This window comes from Urocampus carinirostris, chromosome 4, assembly GCF_059441175.1.
Source record: "Urocampus carinirostris isolate Australia breed hairy pipefish chromosome 4, RoL_Ucar_1.0, whole genome shotgun sequence".
NCBI lineage: Eukaryota > Metazoa > Chordata > Actinopteri > Syngnathiformes > Syngnathidae > Urocampus > Urocampus carinirostris.
Window position 1 is genome coordinate 32841551 of NC_142352.1, and position 23431 is coordinate 32864981.

General features: G+C 41.7%; 1 protein-coding gene across 2 annotated transcripts; it reads right to left on the reverse strand.

The window, feature by feature from the left end:
- Positions 1 to 4340: 4340 nt before the first annotated feature.
- tmem39a (transmembrane protein 39A) lies at positions 4341 to 21989 on the reverse strand. 2 transcript variants are annotated; one of them, XM_088334234.1, is made up of 9 exons: positions 21690 to 21989; positions 18073 to 18264; positions 14092 to 14305; positions 12723 to 12806; positions 12039 to 12193; positions 9905 to 10262; positions 8522 to 8709; positions 8325 to 8445; positions 4341 to 4743 (listed from the first exon to the last, which is right to left on the reverse strand). In XM_088334234.1, exons 2-9 carry the CDS (start codon positions 18183 to 18185, stop codon positions 4507 to 4509), a joined length of 1470 nt encoding a protein of 489 aa, XP_088190360.1. In that variant the 5' UTR covers positions 18186 to 18264; positions 21690 to 21989; the 3' UTR covers positions 4341 to 4506. The 2 variants fall into 2 exon arrangements, with proteins under 2 accessions (XP_088190360.1, XP_088190359.1); XM_088334233.1 differs by having other exon boundaries at positions 14092 to 14308.
- Positions 21990 to 23431: the final 1442 nt, after the last annotated feature.

Genomic DNA, 23431 nt, shown 5'->3' on the forward strand with positions numbered 1-23431 from the left:
CATATATATCTCCCCCTCGGATGGGTCTGGCCTTGATGCGGCGAGGGGGCTTGCGTGTTCCAGTGACCCTGGAGAGCGATACCGTCGGGAGCTTGCTCCTGGTAGGGTCACCCATGGCGGGCCGGTCTCCGGGGTAGGTTCCAGACAAACAAAGACCCCAGCGTGTCGGTACGCTGTGAGGTGGCAGCCCCACCAACCGACTATCCTGCGGAGGGCTAACAACTCACCCAGGAGAAACACACTTTGTTACGAAACTGACCAGAGAAAGAAGCCGGACTGACCAACACGGTAACGGACCCCAGCCTGCCCCCGACCAACGAGTACGGATCGATCTTCGTCATAAGACCCGTGTCGCCACCTGGAATGTCCAGACACTCCTTCGCCCCGGAGCTGCCACCCTGCTGTCCCGAGAGCTCTGTCGCTATAACATCACCATGGCAGGGCTCTGTGAAGTACGATGGCAAGGCAATGGTGAAACAACAGCTGGCAACCATTGCTACATCTGGAGTGGCCCCGAGAGTCGGACCGGCCTTTACGGTGTGGCTCTTGCCATTCCAAAAGCCCTCCGGAGGTCCCTCATCAGCTGGACACCAATAAGTGACAGACTACTGTCTGCTCGATTCCTCCACCATCACGGCAAGATGACAGTGATCGTCGCCTACGCCCCCACCGATGTCGCTGATGAGGATGCGAAGGACGCGTTCTTTGACCAACTCCACCAGGCTGTCAACCAAGCCCCACCACACGACGTCACCATCATCCTCACTGATGCCAACGCCACTCTATCCAGCATTGATCGGTCCCCCGGCTCACCTGTCGGCACCACCTTCGTTGACAGCACAACAAACGACAATGGCAACCGCCTCCTCCTCCTCTGCCACCAAAACAACCTTTGTGTTGCTGACACCTGGTTTCCCCGGAAATGCATCCATCACTGGACGTGGTACAGCCCAGATGGCAGAACCAGGAAGGGATTGGACCACATCCTGATATCACGACGCTGGAAGTCGTTTGTAACCAACTGCCGGGTGTTCAGAGGAGCACAGCTTGGCAACACAGACCATCGTCTGCTGGTGGCCCAGCTCAAGCTAAAGCTCCGAGCCAACCAGCACAAGACTCTGCCTCGCCCCGACTCCTCCCGACTCAGCGACCCCAACATCGCCAGAGACTTCAGTTGCTCCATCCGCCGCTCTCTTGATACCCTGGCTCCTGACAAGCTGACAGACTGGGCGGCCTTCAAGGAAAGTGTCCTCCAGTCTGCTCACAATGTCCTCGGACGCCCGCGATCCTCCCCGAGAAAGCCCTGGATATCAGAGAGGACACTAAACATCATAGACCAGCGGCGTGAGGCCCGACTCCGAGGCGACCTCACAGAGTATCGGAGACTGAATCGCCTGCGCAATGTGGCCATTGCTGAAGATAGGGAGAGGTTTTGGCAGGCAGAAGCCCAACAGCTTGAGTCCGCGGCCAACAACAACAACATGAGCCGCGTATTCAGTCTACTACGCCAAGCCCGTAGCGGCCCACACATAAAGACAGCCCTGGTAAAGGACTCAGACGGCAACCTCATCATGACAGAAGCCAACTGCCTCGAGCGCTGGAAGGAGCACTTTAGCCTCCTCTTGCAGCACAGCACCATCCCGGCTGATCCCACCCTCCTACGGGCTGCGAGCACAGCACCTCCTAACGACACCTGCTGCACAGACCCCGTAACACCCGAGGAAGTGAGAGCTGCTCTGAAGAAGCTGAACACCAAGAAAGCCCCCGGCATCTGTGCCATTACCGGCGAGATGCTCAAGGCCGGCGGTGATGGCATGGTGGAGTGGCTAACCCGCCTATTCAACCAGGTGTGGGAATCGGAGCAGCTGCCCACCGACTGGACCAGAGGAGTCATCTTGCCCTTCTGGAAATGCAAGGGCGACAGGCTTGTCTGTGGAAACCACAGAGGCATAACCTTACTCTCCATCCCGGGCAAGGTCTTTACCAGGATCTTGCTCAGCCGTGCCCTTCCAGCAATCAGAAGCTGCCGCCGTCCCCAGCAGGCTGGCTTTATGCCCAACCGCTCCACAACGGACCACATCTCTGCCGTCCGTTTGCTGATAGAAAAGACCCGTGAATTCCGTAAAGATCGCCATCTATATATCGGATTCATTGATCTGAAGGCCGCCTTTGACACCGTCTGCCACTCTTCACTGTGGAACATCCTCCAAGCTCTCAGAGCACCACCCAAGATCATAGCCCTGTTCAAGCTGCTCTACAGCAACACAGAGAGCTGTGTCCGTATCAACGGCATTGACTCCGACTGGTTTGCTATCTCCAGCGGCGTTCGCCAAGGCTGTGTGGCTGCTCCCGACCTTTTTAATTGCATCATCGACCATCTGATGTTCAGGGTTAGTGAGCGCATCCCCGGAGTGTCTTTCGGCAACTACCACCTGACTGACCTGGAGTATGCTGACGACACCATCATTCTCAGCACTTCCTACAGCCAGCTGAGAGACGCTCTGGGCATTTACAGCGAAGAGGCAGCGCGGCTTGGCCTGCAAGTGAGTTGGACGAAAACCAAGTTCATGTATGTCGGTGATGGACCAGATCCACCTCCCATCCAAATTGGTAGCGACATCGTAGAGCCTGTCAAGAGCTTTGTATATCTGGGGTCCATGGTGACAGACAATGGGGACCTAAAACCAGAGATTCTCCGCAGAAGAGCCCTGGCAGCATCTGCTCTGCAGTCTCTCTGGAAACCACTCTGGCGGCACCAGACCATCGCACGCAAGACGAAGCTCCGCATTTACAACCTCGCCGTACTCCCTATCCTGCTTTATGGCTCAGAAACATGGCCCCTGAACGACACCCTGGCCACAAGAATCGATGGTTTTGATAGCAGGGCTCTCAGAACCATCGAGAACATCAGGTGGCCCCAGCGAGTCTCCAATAAAGAGCTCAGAGCCCGCACGTGCCAGCCCCAAGCATCTTCCTTGGTCGCACAACGCCGCACCCGCTGGTTTGGCCATGTCCTTCGTCTACCACCAGACCATCCGACACGAGCCATTCTCCAGTTTGACCCAAAGGCCGCAGGCTGGAGACGACCACGAGGGAAACCCCGCACTCGATGGCTCGACGTCGTTGCGGGCGACCTCCAACAACACGGAGTTGCCGTAGAGGATGCAGAACAGCTGGCACAAGACCGCCAGCATTGGAAAAACCTGGTTCATCTGGTCGGCTCAACGCACAGGGACGGGACCCCCCGACCTTCGCTGGAGCAATAAGTAAGTAAGTCATATATATCTAGGTAATGATTTATACATGTGTTCCTACCTATCGCAGGATCGGTCCTCCATAGCTTTCATGAATCCATGTGGGCTGCACACCAGATGGTCGCAAAAGCCCAAATTAATACACAGCTCAGGCACCCATCAAATGAGGAATAGGATTCTGCAGTTTTTGTCAGCGTGTAAGAAAATGAAGTACCAAAAAGTGTCGATCGGGAAAAAAACATAACTACTGGACGGCTATATAACTACATTTCTGTTGAATAGCAGCCAAGCAAACACCAGTCGCGAAATTTCAGGATGAACCAAAAAAAGCACTTCAATTACAATTTTGTGAACTCTAAACTTTTGAAATCAACTTCATTCAACTTCTAATAAAATGATCGTATACATGGAGGGTGTGTGCATAATCAGGGGCTTTGGAAGGCAGACCAAACTTGAATTTCTTTTTTTCCCAGAATTGTATGAATGGGGAAAAAAAATCATACGAAAAACATGAAAATTATAACAAATTATTGACTGATGTGAAATTATGACTTGCTTACTTGGATAAAGTAACCCGAAAAGTTTTCTTTACAGTCAGATTTTAAAAGCGGCCCGTCTTGATTTTTCTCAAATATGTTCAGGCGTAAGAAGATTCAAAAGTTTAGAGCAGGTTGAAGTTAACCAGTGTGCTGAAGCTCATATTTAGGAGGTAATGCTCGTTGGCACTAACTCTTGTGACTAAAGACGAAGTCTTTGTTGGTTGCTTGGCAACTGCCCGTACCATTTCAAAGCCAAACGTAACTGCTAACTGTAACTTAACCAAAAGCATTAAATATCAACAAAAAAAAAAGCTAAGTTTTTCAGGGGGTACATTTTCCAAGAAAATATTAGGCTTCCAATCTACTTTGTGGCTCAAAAGTTTAGAAATTCAGAATGAATATTTGCTGACTGACATGGCCAATTTTTTTGTTTCGTTACTTCTTTGGTGATTTTCGTCCCTTTCCTAGAAACAACACCACGCAGCATGCTAATGTCGGCGGCGTGTTAATGCCCGGCGTAACTCGAAATAGTATACAAAATAAAATATTCTTTTAAATAGGCTTTTATAAACAATGCATTAAAAATGTAACCGTATCAAAAGACGATTATGAGTTCAAATCCTGTCCCTTACATTCGGATGGTGAGCGCCAGAACACCCACCTGCTTTCCCATTATCAACAAGACTGCGAGTCGCCCGGTGAAGAGTTCGTCTTTACTGCGACTTCAAGCCCAGCCTACCCGACAGGGGGTAGGAGTAGGCTTTGCCCAGCACTATGCGGTCTCTGAGCAGCTTGAAAAGGACATAATAATTGCAGAAAAGAATAAGGCCAAGAGAGAGGGTGTGGTTCCAGCGCTCAGAGAGGAACAGCGAGTACAGCTGATACAGAACCACGCTGGTCTCGATCCAGATCAGCAGGTTAAGGATCCGCAATGGCTTGTGGAAGAGGAACTGTAACACCAAGAGAGGACAGGGTCATTCTTTTAAAAAGCATGAAATGTCCACATGGAAATAATGCACATTGACTAACTACTTGATGACACCAAAAACCTTTACACTAGAGCAGGGGTCAGGAACCTTTTTGACCCAAAGAGCCATAAAAGCGAAAAATGTTTCAAAAAGAAATTGAGAAAGCCACACCATATATTTTCTGACAAAATTCAACATCTGCCAAACACGCTCTGTAGACAAAAGCTTATTGTTCAGCACATTTTATTTCACTGTCTGTCATTTGGTGTTTTTATTCAAATCTATGAAATGATAACAATGTCAAATCATGTGTCCCAAATCAATGTAAATATGCAATTTAAAATTTGTCTTCCACCTTCAGTTAAGAGGGTTGATGCAAATTTTTGCCGTTAATTTTGTCCTTAATAACGGTTTCAAAACAATGTGCATGCAAAGTTCTTTTGTAAAAATGTCATAAATTACTGCAAACGATAAGCATATCGTCACATTCACTTTGGGTGTAGACTGCCCTGAGCGAGAGAGAGAGAGAGAAGGAAGTGCCTTGCGCTGTATGCAGGGATACGCTCAACTGTACTGCTTACCCAATCAAAGTCGTTGGCCAGCGTTTTTATTTATCAGTTTAAATGGTTTCTTATCCAACTTCTGCATTGAGTTGCTTCGGCTTTATATGTATCAAAAACGGGATGAAATCACTTGACTTTGGAACGCCACAGAGATGTGTTACATTTTATTTCAGAGCCATACGTACTCATGAAAAGAGCCATATATGGCTCCCGAGCCATAGGTTCCCTACCCCTGCACTAGAGCGTATTTATTGAATTTCGGCTCCTGTGCTTTGGAATGCTCTGCGCAAGATTTGATTTGCAACCTCAGTGGAACTGGTGTAATGTAGGCTTAAAACACACTTCTATTCTATAGCGTATGAATGATTTTGATCTAAGGAAGCGGTCAACCAGAAATTCTGTTCTTAGCTATAATTCATGTTGATGATGATGTCTGTGTATTGTCTGTACAGCCCTTTGAGACTTCTTGTGATTAAGGGCTATAAAAATAAACATGACTTGACTTAAAGAGTTGCTGATGAACCTGGTTCTGCTGATTTTCAATGATTTAGTCAAGGTATTCATCACCGACTTCTGCTGCCTCAACATCAAAAGAGAACAGTGGTCTCACCCACGCTTCATAAAAGTCTCATGCAGGGAAGTATCCATCGAAAGCAGGTCATGTCATTGCGCATTGACCTGATAAGTTATGTCGTCTTAACCGCTACGGCAGGGACTCCACAAAACCAGAGTTTGACGCACTGAACCCAGGTTAAAGATAACTGATTTTATCAATTACCATTTGGAAAAAAACAGGTATCTTGCATCCAATGTTCCCTCTAATTTTCCACGGGCCTGAGCGTTCACACAAAGTCGGTGAGCAGCGCTTGAAACAACAGTGAGCAACCATAATCCCAAGTGTGGCAAGATAATTAATTATCAAACATGTCCAAAACTTGACATCAAGTGACATTTTGCTGAGTTTCCACCAATGCAAAATTATTTTTCTCTTTTGAATGAATTGACTCATGTACTATTGCAAAGGTTATACGCTCTACAAATGTCATTTGTTCTTACAATTCTTTCACAAGATATCCATTTCTTTTTATTTCCTGATATATTTTGTCGCATAATATTAACATTTTTGGGGGCTTATTTAGTCGGTTGTAAGATACAGAACTGTACTTAATCACAGTTTTTAGTGGAATTACAATGTTGGCAACAAGATTCACTTGATATAATTGGAAATTATTTGAATGCAACACAAACTTTTTCTTCTTTTGTTCATGTTTTTTTTTTCAAATTCCTTTAAAAAAAATCTCAATGTGTTTATTTTTTCCGAGCTGTTACTTTTTTCTTTTTGTTCTCTATTTACTTTTTTTCCAACATTTCTTTTTCTTTTCTTTTCTTCTGTCTTTTTTCAAAATGTTTCCTTCTTTTTTCTCTTCCTTTTGTTTCTTTGTTTCTCAGCTTTTCACTACTTTTTCATTTTGGTATTTTTTTCTTTTTTGTTCTATTCCCCCCTTCCTTTAAGTCATTTTGTGCATAATTTTACATAACATTTGGCCATGTTGGGATTAAAGAAGCAAAAACAACCTGAAGAGCCGTTTAGGACCCGAAAGAGCCGGTTCCTTTTAGTGAGCCGAGCCGAAGAAGCCGGTTCCCCGACAAACTCTACTAACTTTACTCAACTTCGTTCTCCTTCGACTCGACTTCAAAATACCGCATTTAGGACACAACGTCAGGGGAACCCGTGTATTTTTACCTTCATGCACTGTAACTTTGACTTGAGTCGCTTCTTAATTAGTAATTTTGAGCCCTCATTTTTGTGCGCTGGCTAGATTTTCTTGTGCGCTGAGAATGTGCGAGCAGTGCGCAATTGCGCACGCGCGAAGCTTAGAGGAACACTGTTTGCATCCCTACTAGGCCTCCAACAATTAGTAGACATTGTTGATAAAAATCAATAATAAAAAAAAGTTGTGAAATATATTTTTGACTATTGTCGCCAGACACGTTTTTCAAACTAGAGGGGCATTCCTAGCATGTATAAAATCTCTCCTCCTAAAGTTTTGAAGAATTTTAGCCTGGATATGACCAAAAGAAAGACTACTTGCGAAGTTTGCAAATTAGACCTCGCGTATGATGGCGGTAGATCGTTGATGCTCGAACATTTAGAAAGCACTTCGGACAGTTGAAAAAAACTGAGTCTGACTCGCCTTGGTGGGATTCAAGTAACATTCAAACCAATATGGTTTTAATGATAGACATTGAACTTTTAAAGGCGTATATTTCGCTGTAAGAGAGAGCCTGGGTGTTATGCCAGACTATGCCTGAAGTCCGAAGAACAAACGTAAGTTGTTAAAACACTAAAAACGACAAATGTCTGATGTTAAAATTGTTTTATTTCAAACTTGAGTATCATTAAGTACTTTTGTTACAGACTTTGCGGCTGACCACTGAATGTATTTCACAAAGTAGAAATCATATTTGTTTTATTTACTCTTCTACTGCTGCTAATGTGCATCTTCTTGGTTTACGGTATAATACAACATTTTTACTTTAATTCATTTGCCCATTCCTAAAAATTGGACGGAGGTTAATTTAGGGATTTATGTCCCTACTGACAGAGCACAGTGCCTAATCGGTTTTATTCAATTTTTGTACGAATCCGAAGTATGTTCAATAAAATGTATTTTTCACTGAACCCATTTTCTTGTGTTTATTATCATTTGCCATATAGTTAATTCACTACTTTTAAATAAATTTCAATAGTCTGTGACGAGTCAACTAATAAAACTATTAAAATCGTTGATAGTTGCTGCCCTAAACACTACAAAATACAGTTTTACATTGGAGATGGATTTGCATGGTTACTGAATGTCTGCTAGTAGGCGAGACTTGATTTAATTTGTCTGATTTTGCACTTGAACTCATCACTTTCACTACCTGTTCCAGTGCGACCCTTGATCATTGAAGTAAATCATTACCGAGTTAGTTGGATTTATGAGGGCACATACTCACATAAAATCTTGCGTGTGAAACATCAGAGGGCATAGCGACATTATAGGGTCCTACTGCTTTGTATAGACAACGGCTGTGTCGTACCAGCACCCCTTGAGGCCAAACTGTCTGTTCTGACCATCTGGGAAAAATATACACAAAACATTATCGCCTGAACTGTGAAAATGAAAAACAGCGGGACAAAGAGGGTCACTCACAAATGTTGAGGTGCGTTGCTGTACGATCCATGCTCCAGCTTTTGCCATCGGCCCAGGTGGGCCGCAGAGCGGTGAAGCAGGTCGCAGTAGTTCGGGGGCAGAAGCTGGCTCATCAGCATCACAAAGGCGTTGATCCACACCATTATCAGATGCTCACATGACCAACGCATGTCGTAATATTGTGTGCTCTGAAGGAAAAAAGAAGCGTTTATTACTCTAAAGTATGCGTGCCTAGCGAGAGTATCTTCCCTTCCCAAGAACTTCTTGTCATTTCAGGCTTTGAACTTAAAGATAAAAAAATGAAAATATTTTCTAAGCATCAATAACATGTGAGACACCATAGGGAAGTGGAGTCTAATCATTTCAAAGGGTTACATTTAGAGTAACACAGCATTCTAAAAACACCGTCCCCACTCTCAAACATGGTGGTGGCAGCATCATAGTCTGAGGTTGCTTTTCTCCAGCAGGGACTGGTGAGACGAGTTCCTGGGAAGACAGATAGACCAAAATATAGGGGGATTCCGGCAGAAAATCTTTTGGAGTCCGCAAGAGACCTTAGAAACGGGCGCAGGTTCAACTTCCAACAGGACAGCGACTCTAAATGTAAAGCAAAATATACAATGGAATGGTTAAAATAAACAATATAAAGGTGTTAGAATGGCCAAGCCAAAGTCCAGACCTATATTTTATGTTGACAATATCTGTTTATTATTTGTTATTGCAACATCCATTGCAGCCTGGTCCTCCTGGAAGGGGGGTTACCTCTTGTGCAGTCCCTTCTCGAGGTTTATTCACTTTCCTCATGTTGAGGTTTTGAGTTTTTCCTTGCCCCCATGTAGGTTTTAGATCAGGGGATGGTTTAATAATAGTCTGTAGATTGCAATAAAGCACTGTAGTCTGTGGTCTGTGCAGCCTTAAGAGACTCTTTGTGATTAAGGGCTATAAAAATAAACATGACTTGACTTGACCCCAATTCTATTGAGTATTTGTAGAAAGATCTTAATGATTCAAGGCACAAAAGATGATGATCAATTCTTAAGGACCGCGAACTGTTTTGTAAGAAATAATGGGCAAATATTTTTGTTTCAAAATGTGCAAAACCTATGAAGACGTACCAAAAAACACTTGTGATTGCAGCAAAAGGAGGTTGTACGGACTATTAACTCAAAGGGTACCAATATTTTTGCAACACCTCCATTTTGAATTTCTATTTTAAATGTAGATTTTTTTCACGATTTTGTCTCACATGTTTTTTTATCTGTAAGTTTGAAGCCTGAAATATGACATTATGTGGAAAAGTTCTCGGAGGGGCTATAGTATCACAAGGCACTGTACTGTCGTACGATGAGAGTGAATCCAAACTGAGCAGAAGAGAGAATTTACCCTCACAAAGCAGAGAGGCAAGAAGGCAACATAATAGGCGCTGAACAGAGAGTTGAACAGCACTTCCTTAATCCGCCGGTTGAAGTCGCTCTTCAGTTCCTCCACCTCTGATCGAATCAGCTCAGGCGTGTGAGTGTGAGTGTGCGGCGGGCAGGTGTGCGTTGGCATGTGCTGTGGTGCCGAAAACTGTTCTTTGAGGTTCTCTCGTAACAAGAAGAGGAAATCCCGAGGACGAAACAATGGCGTGTCCGTCAAGTCTGTTTGCTGGTGGTCAGTAGAGTAGTCGCACTCAGCTGTTGACGTTTGGCTCTTTGGCCCTTCCTGGTGGAAGCAGCAGAGCGGGACGTAAACACCAAACCTAAAAAAAGGAAAGTGGGGTACAAAGTTATTTTAGTAGTACAGTATATGTGAACATGTCAAATATGAAAGAAACAGTAGACAGACTACAGTCGTAAAAGATTCAAATCAGTGTTTCTCAACTGACGGGTCGGCACCAAAAAGTGGATCAAAGCCCAGTTTCAGTGGATTGCGAGCCTTTGCCTTGAAAAATAATGCTAAGAAACAAAAATAACAGAGGATCAATTATGCTTTTTAACACAAGATGGTGATTAAACCTTTCTAATGAGAGTCGACAAACTCATTTTTTTTAAGACACAAGAATACATTCAAGAAGTGAACCATTTTTTTCTCGGAAGAGTTCAAGTCAAAAACAGTTGATGAATTTTCATCAAAACTAAACGCTTAACACACCGACTACATGCACAGTTCCTTTTAAGCTAGCCTACTTAAACAGGGTTCTTACAGCTTAAGGCAAGTTAAATTCAAGACTTTTAGAGACAATTTAATGCCTTTTGAAATCAAAATGAAGACCAATTTGACAAAAAACACACAAAACAAAACAAAACAAAAACGCCACATGAATTAGAGGCAATTTTAAAGAACTGTGTTTTTCTTAATTCTAAAATCACATTTTGGTCCAGTTAACTTTCTATCTGAAAAAATAGCCCTCTCCAAAATTTTAGACATGGAAAACAAAAAGAGCATGTTTATAGTGCATCATGGATCTTCAGTCAAAATTGGCAGATAACTATTAATTTCCAAGCACTCTCCTGCAACATTGGTGAAGAGTTTTTATTATGATGCATAAAACATGTCTTTTTAGACCAAACAAATATAAATCTCATTAATGTGTTGACATCTATGGCCAAGTGTAAGCACTTTTAAAAGACTATCAAAGCCAGTTTTCCCAGGACTGGAAAAGAAGAAATCCAGCGACAACTAAAACCTTCAAACCATAACCCCAACATTATTTCAGAACCCTAAAATCAGTTTAAAACCCTTACTTTTAGTCCAAAATTTAGCACAAAGCCGCCCTACACCTAACCCTAGCTGTAACCCTAGCCATAACCGTTTCAAACCAGAACCCTAGCAATAAACCTACTTTGGAAACCTACATTTTTGGTATAGAACCCTAATGTGGAGCGCAAATGTCTCAATCTGTCAATGGCACTAATATCAGAACTGATTTTCGACGTCTATAGTCTGAATTGTTAGTGAATGAGTTAAGGTAGTATGGTGGGTCTTCAAGTTAGACCAGTTGAGAACCACTTTTATAAATGCCATAATTATTTGTGTATAACATGCCTTTTTGTACACAAAAAAAGATCTCAAAGTCTGGGTGCAGGTTATACACGGGATTTCACGGAAGTACAGTACGTTATTTGAGCCATGACTGATTAGTTGAAAAACATCACTGACCACATTTGCACGACGTTAGAATCGACGGGATTTGATCCCAGTTTGCGGCTGTTATAGCGAATTGACAACTAAGGATATAGATGAGATGAGAAAAGGCTTTAGATTTTATCTCATCATAACACTATTTTTAGGGTACCACATTGAATACGTGGGGGCATGATTAAAATCGCGTTTTGACAACGTAAATTATGAACACACATAAGATTAAGTGTGGCATAAAAATGATATACCCCAAAAAAGGGTTTTTTAAACATGCAAAAAATGGATCATCATCAGTTATTTTACCAGAGGTAGTGTGAGTTAGAGAAGCGACAAAAGACTAAATGCACGTGCTCACCTCAAAAGTTGCAAGAACAAGTCAGTATTGAACACTTACGGGTATCCCAAAAAGAGAAGGTTGAGAATAGAGTGGTTCTTGCAAAGGTTGACCAGTGTCCAGCAAAGAACCCAACAGCACATTGTGAGCAGACACATTCTTGTTGCAATCACAACCAAATAGCAGACCACCGACCTTCTGCTGCTCTGAGACAGCTGGACAAAAGCAAAAAAGATTCATTTCATCAAAGTGTCATATAAGAGAAGAACCATTCTTTACAAATTTCCCCAACACTTCAAATCAAAACAAAATGCAACTCAAAAGTATGGCATAAAAATATCTAATCTGTTAACCGCAAAGCCAAATATGGATTATGACAGAAAATAATTGAGAAGCACTGCATTAGTTTAACTATGAGATACAGATCATTTCAGTTATGAGCATGGTCAAAAATTATTTAAAATTCTCAGATAAGGAGCAGCTACTGTGTATATATATCTCAAGTTGGTTAGTTGGATCCTTTAACTACACGGGTCATGGGGGCACCATTTGCTGTGGTGTGTCTTGGGCATGTACGACCTGGTGGCACCCATCCCTCTCCAGTCCAACACATGTTTCCACCCGGTCTCGAACCGGGGACCTTTATTGTGTTAGGCGAATGTGCGAACCACTACACTACGAAAACATTACTCCTGATCAAATAAAAAATACAAAATTTAAAAACATTTTAAAAAATGTGTTTACCTCTGAAACTATGGTCCAAACCAGCCTCCTGGCTAACATAACAGTGATAAAGATAGCCAGGTGGTAGTCCATTAGATGAAAGCTCTGCAGGTAAAGAAAAAGAAACAAAAATAACTTTATTTTAACGTCTCATACTGCAATAAAGCTAGATTAGTCAGTCAGAAAGAAGGGTAATGACTTCAATGAACCTAAATTTTGCAACATGTACAGGTCAAGTGTTATGCCCATTTTGAGCATTTTTGACTTTACATAATCAAAGGGCTGTTCTCATTTATGTGTCAGTTTGAAACAAAGTTATAATAAAAGCCAATTATTTGGCACCAGTTACAAATACAGAGTTTGTACATCATGGCTAAATTCAATCACTTTTAAGGACTTTCAAAGCCAAGTTTCCAAATTCTCAAGTACCATAGAATGAAGAAATTTGGTGTGAATCACGTATTTTGCCAAGCCACAAACATACCTGTGATTTTACATGTGCGATTTTAAATCTTGCGTGTGGATTTATCATGACATATGGTCTTTTGGTCTTAAATAAATTGCAAATATAGTGGGGACCAACCTGGTCCTCGAGAGCCGCGTGTCCTGCATGTTTTTGGAGTTTCTATGCTCCAATACAGGTACAGTAATTCCATTCACCTGGGTCTTTACCAGGCTCACACACAGCTCGCTTACAAGCTGAAAATTTGCAAGAGAAACCTCCAAAACACGCAGAACACGCGGCTGCCCACCCCTGTGTTACTGGATCTAAACAATACGTGCATACCGGTAAATATTTTTGAGACAAATCGCTGCACAAATAGGTGTTGGGTATAAATGGCAGTAACATGTAGCATCTATTTTTATTCACAGAAAGTTCAACTTACCACTTGGAAACACTACCTTACTTTTTTTGCATGGGCCATAATAAATGTCCATTATCATATGTAATGCTTGCATTAATACACATATTTTAGTCTCTAGTCAAGTCATGTTTACTTGTATAGCCCTTAATCACAAGAAGTCTCAAAGGGCTGTACAGACCACATGTTATTACAGACTATTATTACACCATCCCCTGATCTAAAACCTCCATGAAGGCAAGGAAAACTTAGGTGCAGCATGCACCTGTACTCTTGGCCGCGACCCATAGGGGAAATGACGCTTCATAGGACAATGCCATACAACTATTGCCTGATTCCGTTAATCACAAAGGTAGAAGAAATGCAATGGCAAAGTGAAGCCACCAGAGAGCAGTGTCTGCATCATTTTTAATCCAAGCTTTTTAAAAGATTTCAATTATCCGTATGAATGCTATAGTAAATTACACGTATGGGAAAAAAATAAATAAAAACACAAATAAAATATTGATCCAGACAGATGTTCTTACGAGTGAGGTAGAGGTAGGTGGCTGGCTGTATGGGTACCACCAAACCGTCCGGTAGATGTTGACGTACTGCACAAATAAGGCAACGAGTAGATAAAGGAAGAGCAGGAACTCGAACAGCAGGCTGCTGTCCAACGGAAGGAGGGGAATCTTAGAATGGCGAACGGGCTCCGGTGTTATGACGGCAGAGATCGGTGGTGCAGACAGACCCAGGGAACTACTGATACACACAAATAAAAGCAATGAAGAGTAAAAAAAAAAAGACACATTACTCTATATTTTTACAAGAAAGCCCACAGGACACATCTACTTTTAAAATACTTGGACAGGAAAACATTCTTTGAAATCTGGGCTTAACATGCCACCCACCGCATTGGATTGAAAGTGAAAGTTGATTTAAAGGGAGTGTGTATTATTTGACCGTTACATTTCACTGTATGGGAACCCCTGCACTAAACCATTGTGGTGCCTGCGTTCACTAACTGCTCCCTACGGACAGCGGAGTTGCCCGTGCACCTGTGCTCGGTCATTGTTATTTTCTAGTAAAATAATTTGTACTAGTGGTTGACTCAGTCTATTCAACCCTACTTCCATTGAATAACCCGGTGATAACATAGTAACAACATATTATGACACAATAATTTGATATTTTGAAAATACATATCAAACTGGGAGCCCTTTGCGCTGATTCGTAACAAAAAGTAGCTCTCAGCTTGAAGAAGGTTGGTGACCCCTGGTGTATTGCAACTGAAAATTAGTTCTGAAAAGCACAGGGAAGGATGACTTCTACAGAGACTACAACTGACCAATATGGGGCGGCAGTAGCTCAGGAGGTAGAGTGCTCGTCTTGGGATCAAGGGATCCCAGTTCGAAAACCGGCGTGTTACATGTCGAAGTGTCCTTGGGTAAGACACTGAACCCCTAATACCCCGAATAAGCAGGTTAGCGTCTTACATAGCAATACAAGGCCGCTATTGGGAAATGTGGAACACATTGTAAAGCGCTTTGGAAAGTCATTGACTTGAAAAGCGCTATATAAATGCAGATAATTTCATTTCATTTCATCATGTACCATTTTACTTTTTATTCTTTTGCCCAGCTTTTCTAAGGTTTTTGGGTACCTAGATGGCACAAAATTATATCAGTTCCCTTGAGGGCTCAAGTTATGTAAAATAAATGGTTCTTACAAAAATGCATGCTTATATGATAGTTTGTGTGCTTTTACTTATTACTTAAATCAATAATGTTTTTTACCACTACGAGTCTCAAAGCTGTTCCATAATTGAGCTGGTTTTACCTGGCTTTTTTTGACAAGGGCTTTAGTTTTTTTTAGGCTGATTAATGCTTTGATACATTTTTTCAACACTTACACTATGACAGTTTCACAATGATAACATTTGGCATTGGTAGGCCTCTTTTGAAGATTGATTTTCACTTCTGTGGAAGTCTCAAAGACGATTTTCTTCACCAAGGAAAGGATTCTGCAAACATCCACCATGGTTGTCTTAATGGATGTCCCGGGCCTTTTTGACTTTGCAAGCTCAACAACCTATTTATCCAAACTGTACCAGACTGTGGAGTGTTACTGTGTAATACTTGACCACTACATTGCCAAAAAAAGGAGAATATGAACTGCAAAAATTCAAAGTGACCAAACCGCACCATATTTCTCATCATTCTTTTTTTGCCTAGCCTTTCACAAGGTTTTTACTTTATTGAGTTACTTTTAAAGTTAAAAGTCAACGACAGCAGATTGACCAATCATATTAGAAAAAAGGTGTTCTGAAGCGAACCAGCTGTTGATTGGTGCGGAGCCGGCTACCTTTGTTTACTTCCAAGAGTCGGTGGCCGCCGCATTCACCAATTTGCCTTATCTTTTGGCAATTTATTAAATACTGCAGTCACAATCGGTATCTAACTATACAATCGTCGCTATTTTGAATGGCGACATGATCTGATAAAAGTGACGTAAACAACTCTGAGGAGAGCGGAAAACTCCACCACTGAACAGCGCCAGGTGTGCCGAGGGGGCGACACCGCCATTGGGGTTCTGCAGCCAAAATGACGCATGGCTTTTGACCGTCAGTAATGGTAACAGCGCTGTAACAGTAGATAAAATAATTAGTTCGATTACCCCGTTACTGGGGGAAAAAAATAACACTGTTACATAACAGCGTTATTTATAGCGGGGTTTTTCCCAACACTGCCATTAACAACTGTTTGGTGTGTCTTAAGAGGACCACTGCACAAGACGCCTCGCAAGCTACAGTTAGTCCAACAGTTGAACAGTTTAAACCAGCTCGTAGTGTTTTATGTATTGCAACCGAAGATGGTAATGATGGATTTGACGACCGGCTTTTCTTTAGCGATGAGACAACTTTCCATGTAAATGTCTAAGGTAACAAGCATAATAGTGAAGTATGGGGTACAAAGAACCCATGTGAATCTCTAGAGCATCAATGAGATTCCCCAAAAGTGACGGTGTTATGTGCTCTGTTGAAGAAAGCTGTCTCCTCCCCATTCTTCTTTTAAAAAGTAACAATAAAGGGTGAGACGTACCTCGACAGGCTGGCAAAACTAGTGAATTAATACATTGAGTGAGAAAGAGTCAGGTTACTTAATTTTTCAACAGGACACCACACTGGAGCCTCGTGGTTACACAGTTTCTGAACGCAACACTGCTAGACGGATGGATTAGACGGTTTGGGAAGAATGATAACAATCTTGTGTCCTGGCCACCCAGAGCTCACACCATGCGATTTATTTTAAGGGGATTTGTCCATGTGTAGATGAGATAAAGCCACAAATAACAGAAGCTGTTGCAACCATCGACAATGCAATGCTGGGACACTTTTGGCAAGAATTTGACAATCAGCTAGATGTTTGTTGTGTGACCAATGGTGTTCTCATTGAACATCCTATTCAAAAATTGAGATTACAAGCTTTCTGAATTTACCAGATGTGTTTTTATAACAGTTTTTGCAGTGATTAAGGACCAGAACCACCCGCGAAAAGTGGAAATCGAAGAAATAGTGTTGCACCTACATTTTTCGATTTTTGGGAAGCCTTCATTAGAGCGGACTTACAGACTTACTGCCTGAAAATAAGTGAGCAAGCGAGAGAGAGAGAGAGAGCCTGCAAGAGACATCACGTGATAGAAAGAACAAATAGAAACTAAGTACTTAGTTTAAATGAGTAGATGGATTTTTGGGGGGCCCGCGACTTGATCAAAGCCCTACTGACTGGCCGTCTTGGTGTGAGATTGAGAGAAATGCATTGTTTAGGCGGGATGATAGAGCAGTAAACAAACGCTGAATGAGACAAAAGTGCGCAGAGCAGGTCTTCGGTGACAAAATAGGAATTGGTCAATCGGCATCAGGGATCTCAATTCAAGAGGTGCCGGCCAATATGCGTGAACCTCCGATCCTCCGAGCCTCTACTCCTCCTCCTCCTTGTGCAGTCGAGCGGGCAAGCGGACAGCGCGAGTAATTTCCCGAGAGCTTTTCCGCGCGGGAAGCATTCTTTTTCTTTTGATCTTTTTTTATTTTAAATTATATGTCCAATCGGCTCGAATCTCGGCTGCCCGAAACGTTCCTCGAGGTGCAGGAAGCAACCGTTTGTTTTAATTAATGCTCGAGGATAGCTGGGATGGCCTCCAGCACCCCCGCGGCCCTACAGAGCATAAGCGGTGCAGATAATGGATGGATGGATTTCTTCCCCGCAAAAAAATTGCCCCAGCAAAAATAGAAGCACTAAGTAGCAAAGAGTCTCTGTGCTTAATACTTCAGAGATATTCAATGTCAAAATGTGCCCAAGACCTTTGGAACACCCTGTATAATTCAATTGTGCAAGTGCCTCACTTGACGCGACTTCAGGTATGAATGATTGCAGTTTTTTCACTAGTGCACCTCACGACTACAAGTGTTTTCAACAAAGGCAATGACCCTAGAAGTGAGCGACGCTGAGAGCAAGGTTGAGACCTACCGGTTTCTGAGGCCAGTACCATTACCCAGGTTGGCTCCGACAAGAGTTTGCAGGGACGGCAGGGCACAGCGGCTCAACTGCTGTCTGCTGGGACCCCTGCGACCACCTGGCATGGTCGCCGCTTACCGTGGCAACCCTGGAAGCTGGGATTCCCCCTTGCTCTTTAATCAGCAACCATGTACGCTGAGGCCACTGTAAAAGAGAGTAAAAGATTCTCATCAGAAGGAGAAAAGAAACCCTGATGTGCTAACACATGGGCTTTATTAAACAAAGTAAAACACAAAGAAAAATGTGTATCAAAATGATACTGCTAATGCTTCATTTGAATAAATGATGAATTTACCATATTTTGCGCACTTTAAGGCACACTGGGTTATAAGGCGCACCCCCAATACAAATTATTTTTTCATATATTATTCATATATATGGTGCGCTCGATAATAGGATTAAAACTACGCTACTGACGTGTATAACCTTACACCCCTAAGGTAAACATTAGTTCAATGATTGAAAAGTCGAACATTATTGCTGACCATAATCGCAAAAGTTTAGGTGCAATGGGAATCAAACCAGGGTCGTGGCGGCGAGAGCACCAAAATCTAATTACTATACATTGTTGGTAGCACAACTGGTGATACAGAGGAAATGCAAAAAGGCATTACATTTTATCTCATTATCACACATCTTTTTCTCACGGTGCCAGAAACAAATGCCAGAGGAAGGAGAAAACAGAAAGTCATCCTGAAAGATACAAATAAATGAAAAAAAGCACGACGAGGGAAACAACTCTTCTGTGTATCTGATGATGAATTGGACTTTCAGGGACACGGAATAAAAACATGGTAATATTATGTTGGTACTGTGAACCAAGAAAGGGCGATGAGATAAAGTACAATGTTATTTCAGACGTCATCTATATCACTATCCAGTAAAACCAGAACCGTAAGTACTGTGTATTGAAATCTCTATTTGCCTGATTTCATTAAAGTATTTAAAAGGCAAGTGGCACGATGGATGAGGAGTTAGCACGTCCGCGGCACAGTTCTGAGTTCATGGGATCAAATCCAGCTACCAGCATTTCTCTGCGGAGTTTGCATGTTCTCCCCGTGCAAATAAGAGAATAAGTTGTTTGTCTATGTGCCCTTCGACTGGCTGGCAACCAGTTCAAGGTGTCCCCTGCCCACTGCCTGAGGATAGCTGGTATGGGCTCTAGCACCCCCGCGACCCTACTGAGGATAAGCGGTGCAGATAATGGATGGATTTAGGGCAGTATCCTTATCATGGTTGATCCTTCAATCAGATCCTAAAATACTGTTTGAAAAATCTTGCGTAAAATGGTAAGATTGTTGACTTAAGTGTATAATGCTGGATTCGTTAAAACTGCTCGTGACAGACAAAACACTCAACTGACTCATAATTCTTAATGTCTCTGTTCATTTTCTGCACTATCCTGATAAATGATGTCCTGCTGAATAGGTGGATGTTTACATAGGATGTTTTTTAAACCCGGAAGACACAAGTGAGATAACTAAAAATGATCAAAGCAAATGTGAGCATTTCTAAAAAGGATATCTGAATTGTACTTAAATTTGTTGCTATGTAAATAAGCAGTAAAATAAAACCTTTCAGAACATCGACGTTAGAAAACGGTTGACTGAAAATACTTTATTGTTTTAGAAGGTGAAGTGTTGATTTTGTTACCGAGCACAGTATTGTGCTGGTCTTCAGCAATTGGTTTAAATGCTTTAAAATGGCTGGCAATATCGGGCATATCTGCTGCAGAAACAGTACTGCAATACATCTTAAAGGGTCATTGTGTATTATTTGTCCACTAGAAAATGAATAGATGGATAGATGTTGCTGTATTGTGTCTGCAACCAGAAATGGGTGTTAAAAGCACAAGGCAGAATACAAACTTAAAATTCTAATTCTAAAATATGGAGGCCTAAACAGACCAACCGGCAGCATTTTTCTTCTGTTATTTTAGCCACGCCTTTTGCAAGCTTTTTGTGAAATAAATGCAAATTCCTCGACTTACAAAGATGAACAAAAACAAGTTTGTATAGTGGTTAAAGTATTTTTGCTTATTATTTCAATAAATATTCTTTAAATCTTCTTTGTCACTAGGAAATGTTAAATAATACACACTTTCCCTTTAACAAGGGTTTGTTTTACACAAAAATGAAAGTGCATTTATTTGAAACCCCACCCAACCCAGTTAAAACCCTGCTGCAAGTACAGTGTACGCAGTGTTACATTATAAATATGCATAATTCGAAATTTACATTTGGCTATAAAAAGGAATACAATTCAATTTAAAAACAATAAGCCCTTATTTGATCATTACCCCAGCTCATTGTTGGTAGCACTTGAATACTGACATATTTGGAAGTTGGTACTTGTAAACATTTTGGCAGTAGTGGGTCATCTGGGCCTGCATGGCCTTCTCTGCTGGCCTAAATATATATATATATATATATATATATATATATATATATATGAATCATGTGATGTTATTTATATTTTGTATATGAATACTTATTCAATAATTCAAAATTGTTTGTTGGCTTCCTTTCATTGCTTTTCCCTTGGTTGCGCTACTTTCAGATGTGCGCAATCTTAGTTTAGCCATTGCTTGCTGCCAGGGTCATAAATCTATCTACCCAGTGGCCTTCAAAATCAGCTCTGTGGGAACTGAGGAATAAAATGCGTAACGATAAAGCTGTTGGTTTAGCCAATCATGTTCTGAGTTGTCGTGTAAGCACCTGCGTGCAGGTTTTGGAAAACATCACCAGTTTCACAAATCATGAATGTATGTATGAAATCGCAAAGGTGAGGAAAAATACATTGTCCACTGCTTCTTTCGGACATACATTTTCAGCCCTAAATCGGATAAAAACCTATGCCAGAAATACGACAGGACAGGCTCGACTTTCAGCATTAGCTTTGATGGCGATGGAAAAGAACTTCTTGATGGAACTGAAATGCACAGAAAACCTGTGAGACAGAATATTTAAAATCTTTTTGGGGGATAAAAGGATGAAAGATTTTGTGCATAAATGTAAAGGATTTAGAGTGGGTAAACCGTGGCTGTGTCCGTTAATAATATTGCAATTCTATGAGGTTATTATTGATGCTTTTTTTAATATGTGCAGTGGAAAATGTTTTATAGCCATAAAATAGTTATTAAGGGTTGGATTGATTCAGCCTGTTGAAGGCCTAAGTGTGATATGCACAGCCAGCCACTGCATTTTGAGAATCACTGATTTTGAGTATTTAATCACCCTTTCATTAAATTGAACACAAACGACACAATATAACGAAGCAACATTTCAGCTGAAAAAGTCACAAGGAAAACAGGAACCAACATAGCACTAGAATGTTTTGTAATTTCAGAGAGTTCTTAAACCCATTAAGTATATCACGATTGTTACTTTTTTTGCAGAAACACAAAAAAAGAAAACGACCAATTATGTGTGATGTCATTGCTGTGACGTGCACACATTAAACCTGGCATTTTTCGTTTACGACACCAGAAACTTTAGCAAATATCTTTTTAAAAGAGGAGGTTATTTGGAACACACGTACTGAGCAATTCGAATTCCCATTTTACTCACACGACAATATGCAGGAGGGTAAATCAAACGAGGATGCATCAGTCACTTATGTGGCTTCCAGCCTGACGAGTCCAGACTGAACCGAGCATTCCTCCGCCTCCCATTTTACTCCAATAAGACAAAACACAGCAACGTGGAGATGGGCTAAGGGAGTTCTAGAAAGCTGGTCCGGACTCCGGTTGCCCCGTTTTAGGGGGAAAAGGGCGTCTTTACCCCAAAAGTTTAGCCCAAAAACTGAAGGGAACAACTGTGTGAATGCATTTCACAGAGACCGACGTGGCAAGCCAGCACCTCCTCTGCCGTGACGTCATAAACAAGCGACACGAATTGTACGGTACTGAAAATAAAATGTAGTTTTAATAAAAATGATAATCTAGTGTCAAAAATGTGTTGCATAGTACTAGATATTTTAATAGATTAGTAGATACATCAATGCACCGTGGTAAAAAAATACTGCCGACTAATTCAACAGTTGCAAAAATAGTTAACGAGTATAAAGTATTTTACTACAAATGGTTATCGTGTAACTTCAACTTGACCATTAAATTCTGCACAGAAGAAATAAAAAATACGGAGTCAGTACATTTAGGGTAAGATTGCACTTTTTAGGCACAGCCCACACACAAAAAAAGACAAGGAAACAACTAAATAATTTGCACGAAAACAGTTGTGCAATATAATGATAAATGATATAAACAGGTGGCCATAGGGAGGAGGCTGCAGATAATGGCCAAGTAGAATAATGTACATTTTTACGCGTGGTAACCAGAGAAAAACGAACAAGTTCCTAGCGCTTGTGTATCATTGTCCATAACAGGGGTGGAAACATATACATATTTTTTTTTTTCATTTTGATCTGTGCAGCCCTTTGAGACTCTGTGATTAAGAGCTATACAAATAAACATGACATACAGGCAGACATACAGTTTATATTTCTTTGGATATGTTGGTTTTGAAACGCTCACAATGAAAGCTAAATTAGATCCTTGTTTAAACACTAAATCTGATATTTAGTTTTGTAGTATTACTGAAGTTGTATTTTATAAACATGATTGTTGTATTTCGTCTGTCGAATTTTTGTATTAGTTCTGCAGTATTTTTTTTAGCATTTCAGTAGTAGTATTTCCACAGTAAAATTGTGGTATTAGATCTTTATTAATTTAGTAATTCTGTCGTAATATTTATGTGGCAGCATTTTTGCAGTATTTCTCAAGTAGTATTTTTAATAGTATTACGGTAGAAGTATTTTAGTATTTCTGTAGAAGTATATACATATTAGGCAGCACGGCGACGCAGTGGTTAGCGCGTGTGCGGCACAGTTCTGAGGTCGTGGGAACCTCCTGAGTGGGTTCAAATCCAGCTCCCGGCCTTACTGTGCGGAGTTTGTATGTTCTCCCCGTGCTTGCGTGGGTTTCCTCCGGGCACTCCGGTTTCCTCCCACATTCCAAAAACATGCATTTCAGGTGAATTGGCCGGTCCAAATTGTCCCTAGGTGTGACTGAGCGAGTGAGTTGTCTGTCCCCGTGTGCCCTGCGATTGGCTGGCAACCAGTCCAGGGTGTCCCCTGCCCACTGCCCGATGATTGCTGGGATGGGCTCCAGCATCCCCGCGACCCTACTGAGGATAAGCGGTGCAGCTGATGAGATGAGATGAGATGAGATATATACATATTAACGTTTTTGTAAAATGTCTTTAGTATTTATGTATTACTGTCGTTTTTTGTAGAATTTCTGTTGTAATAT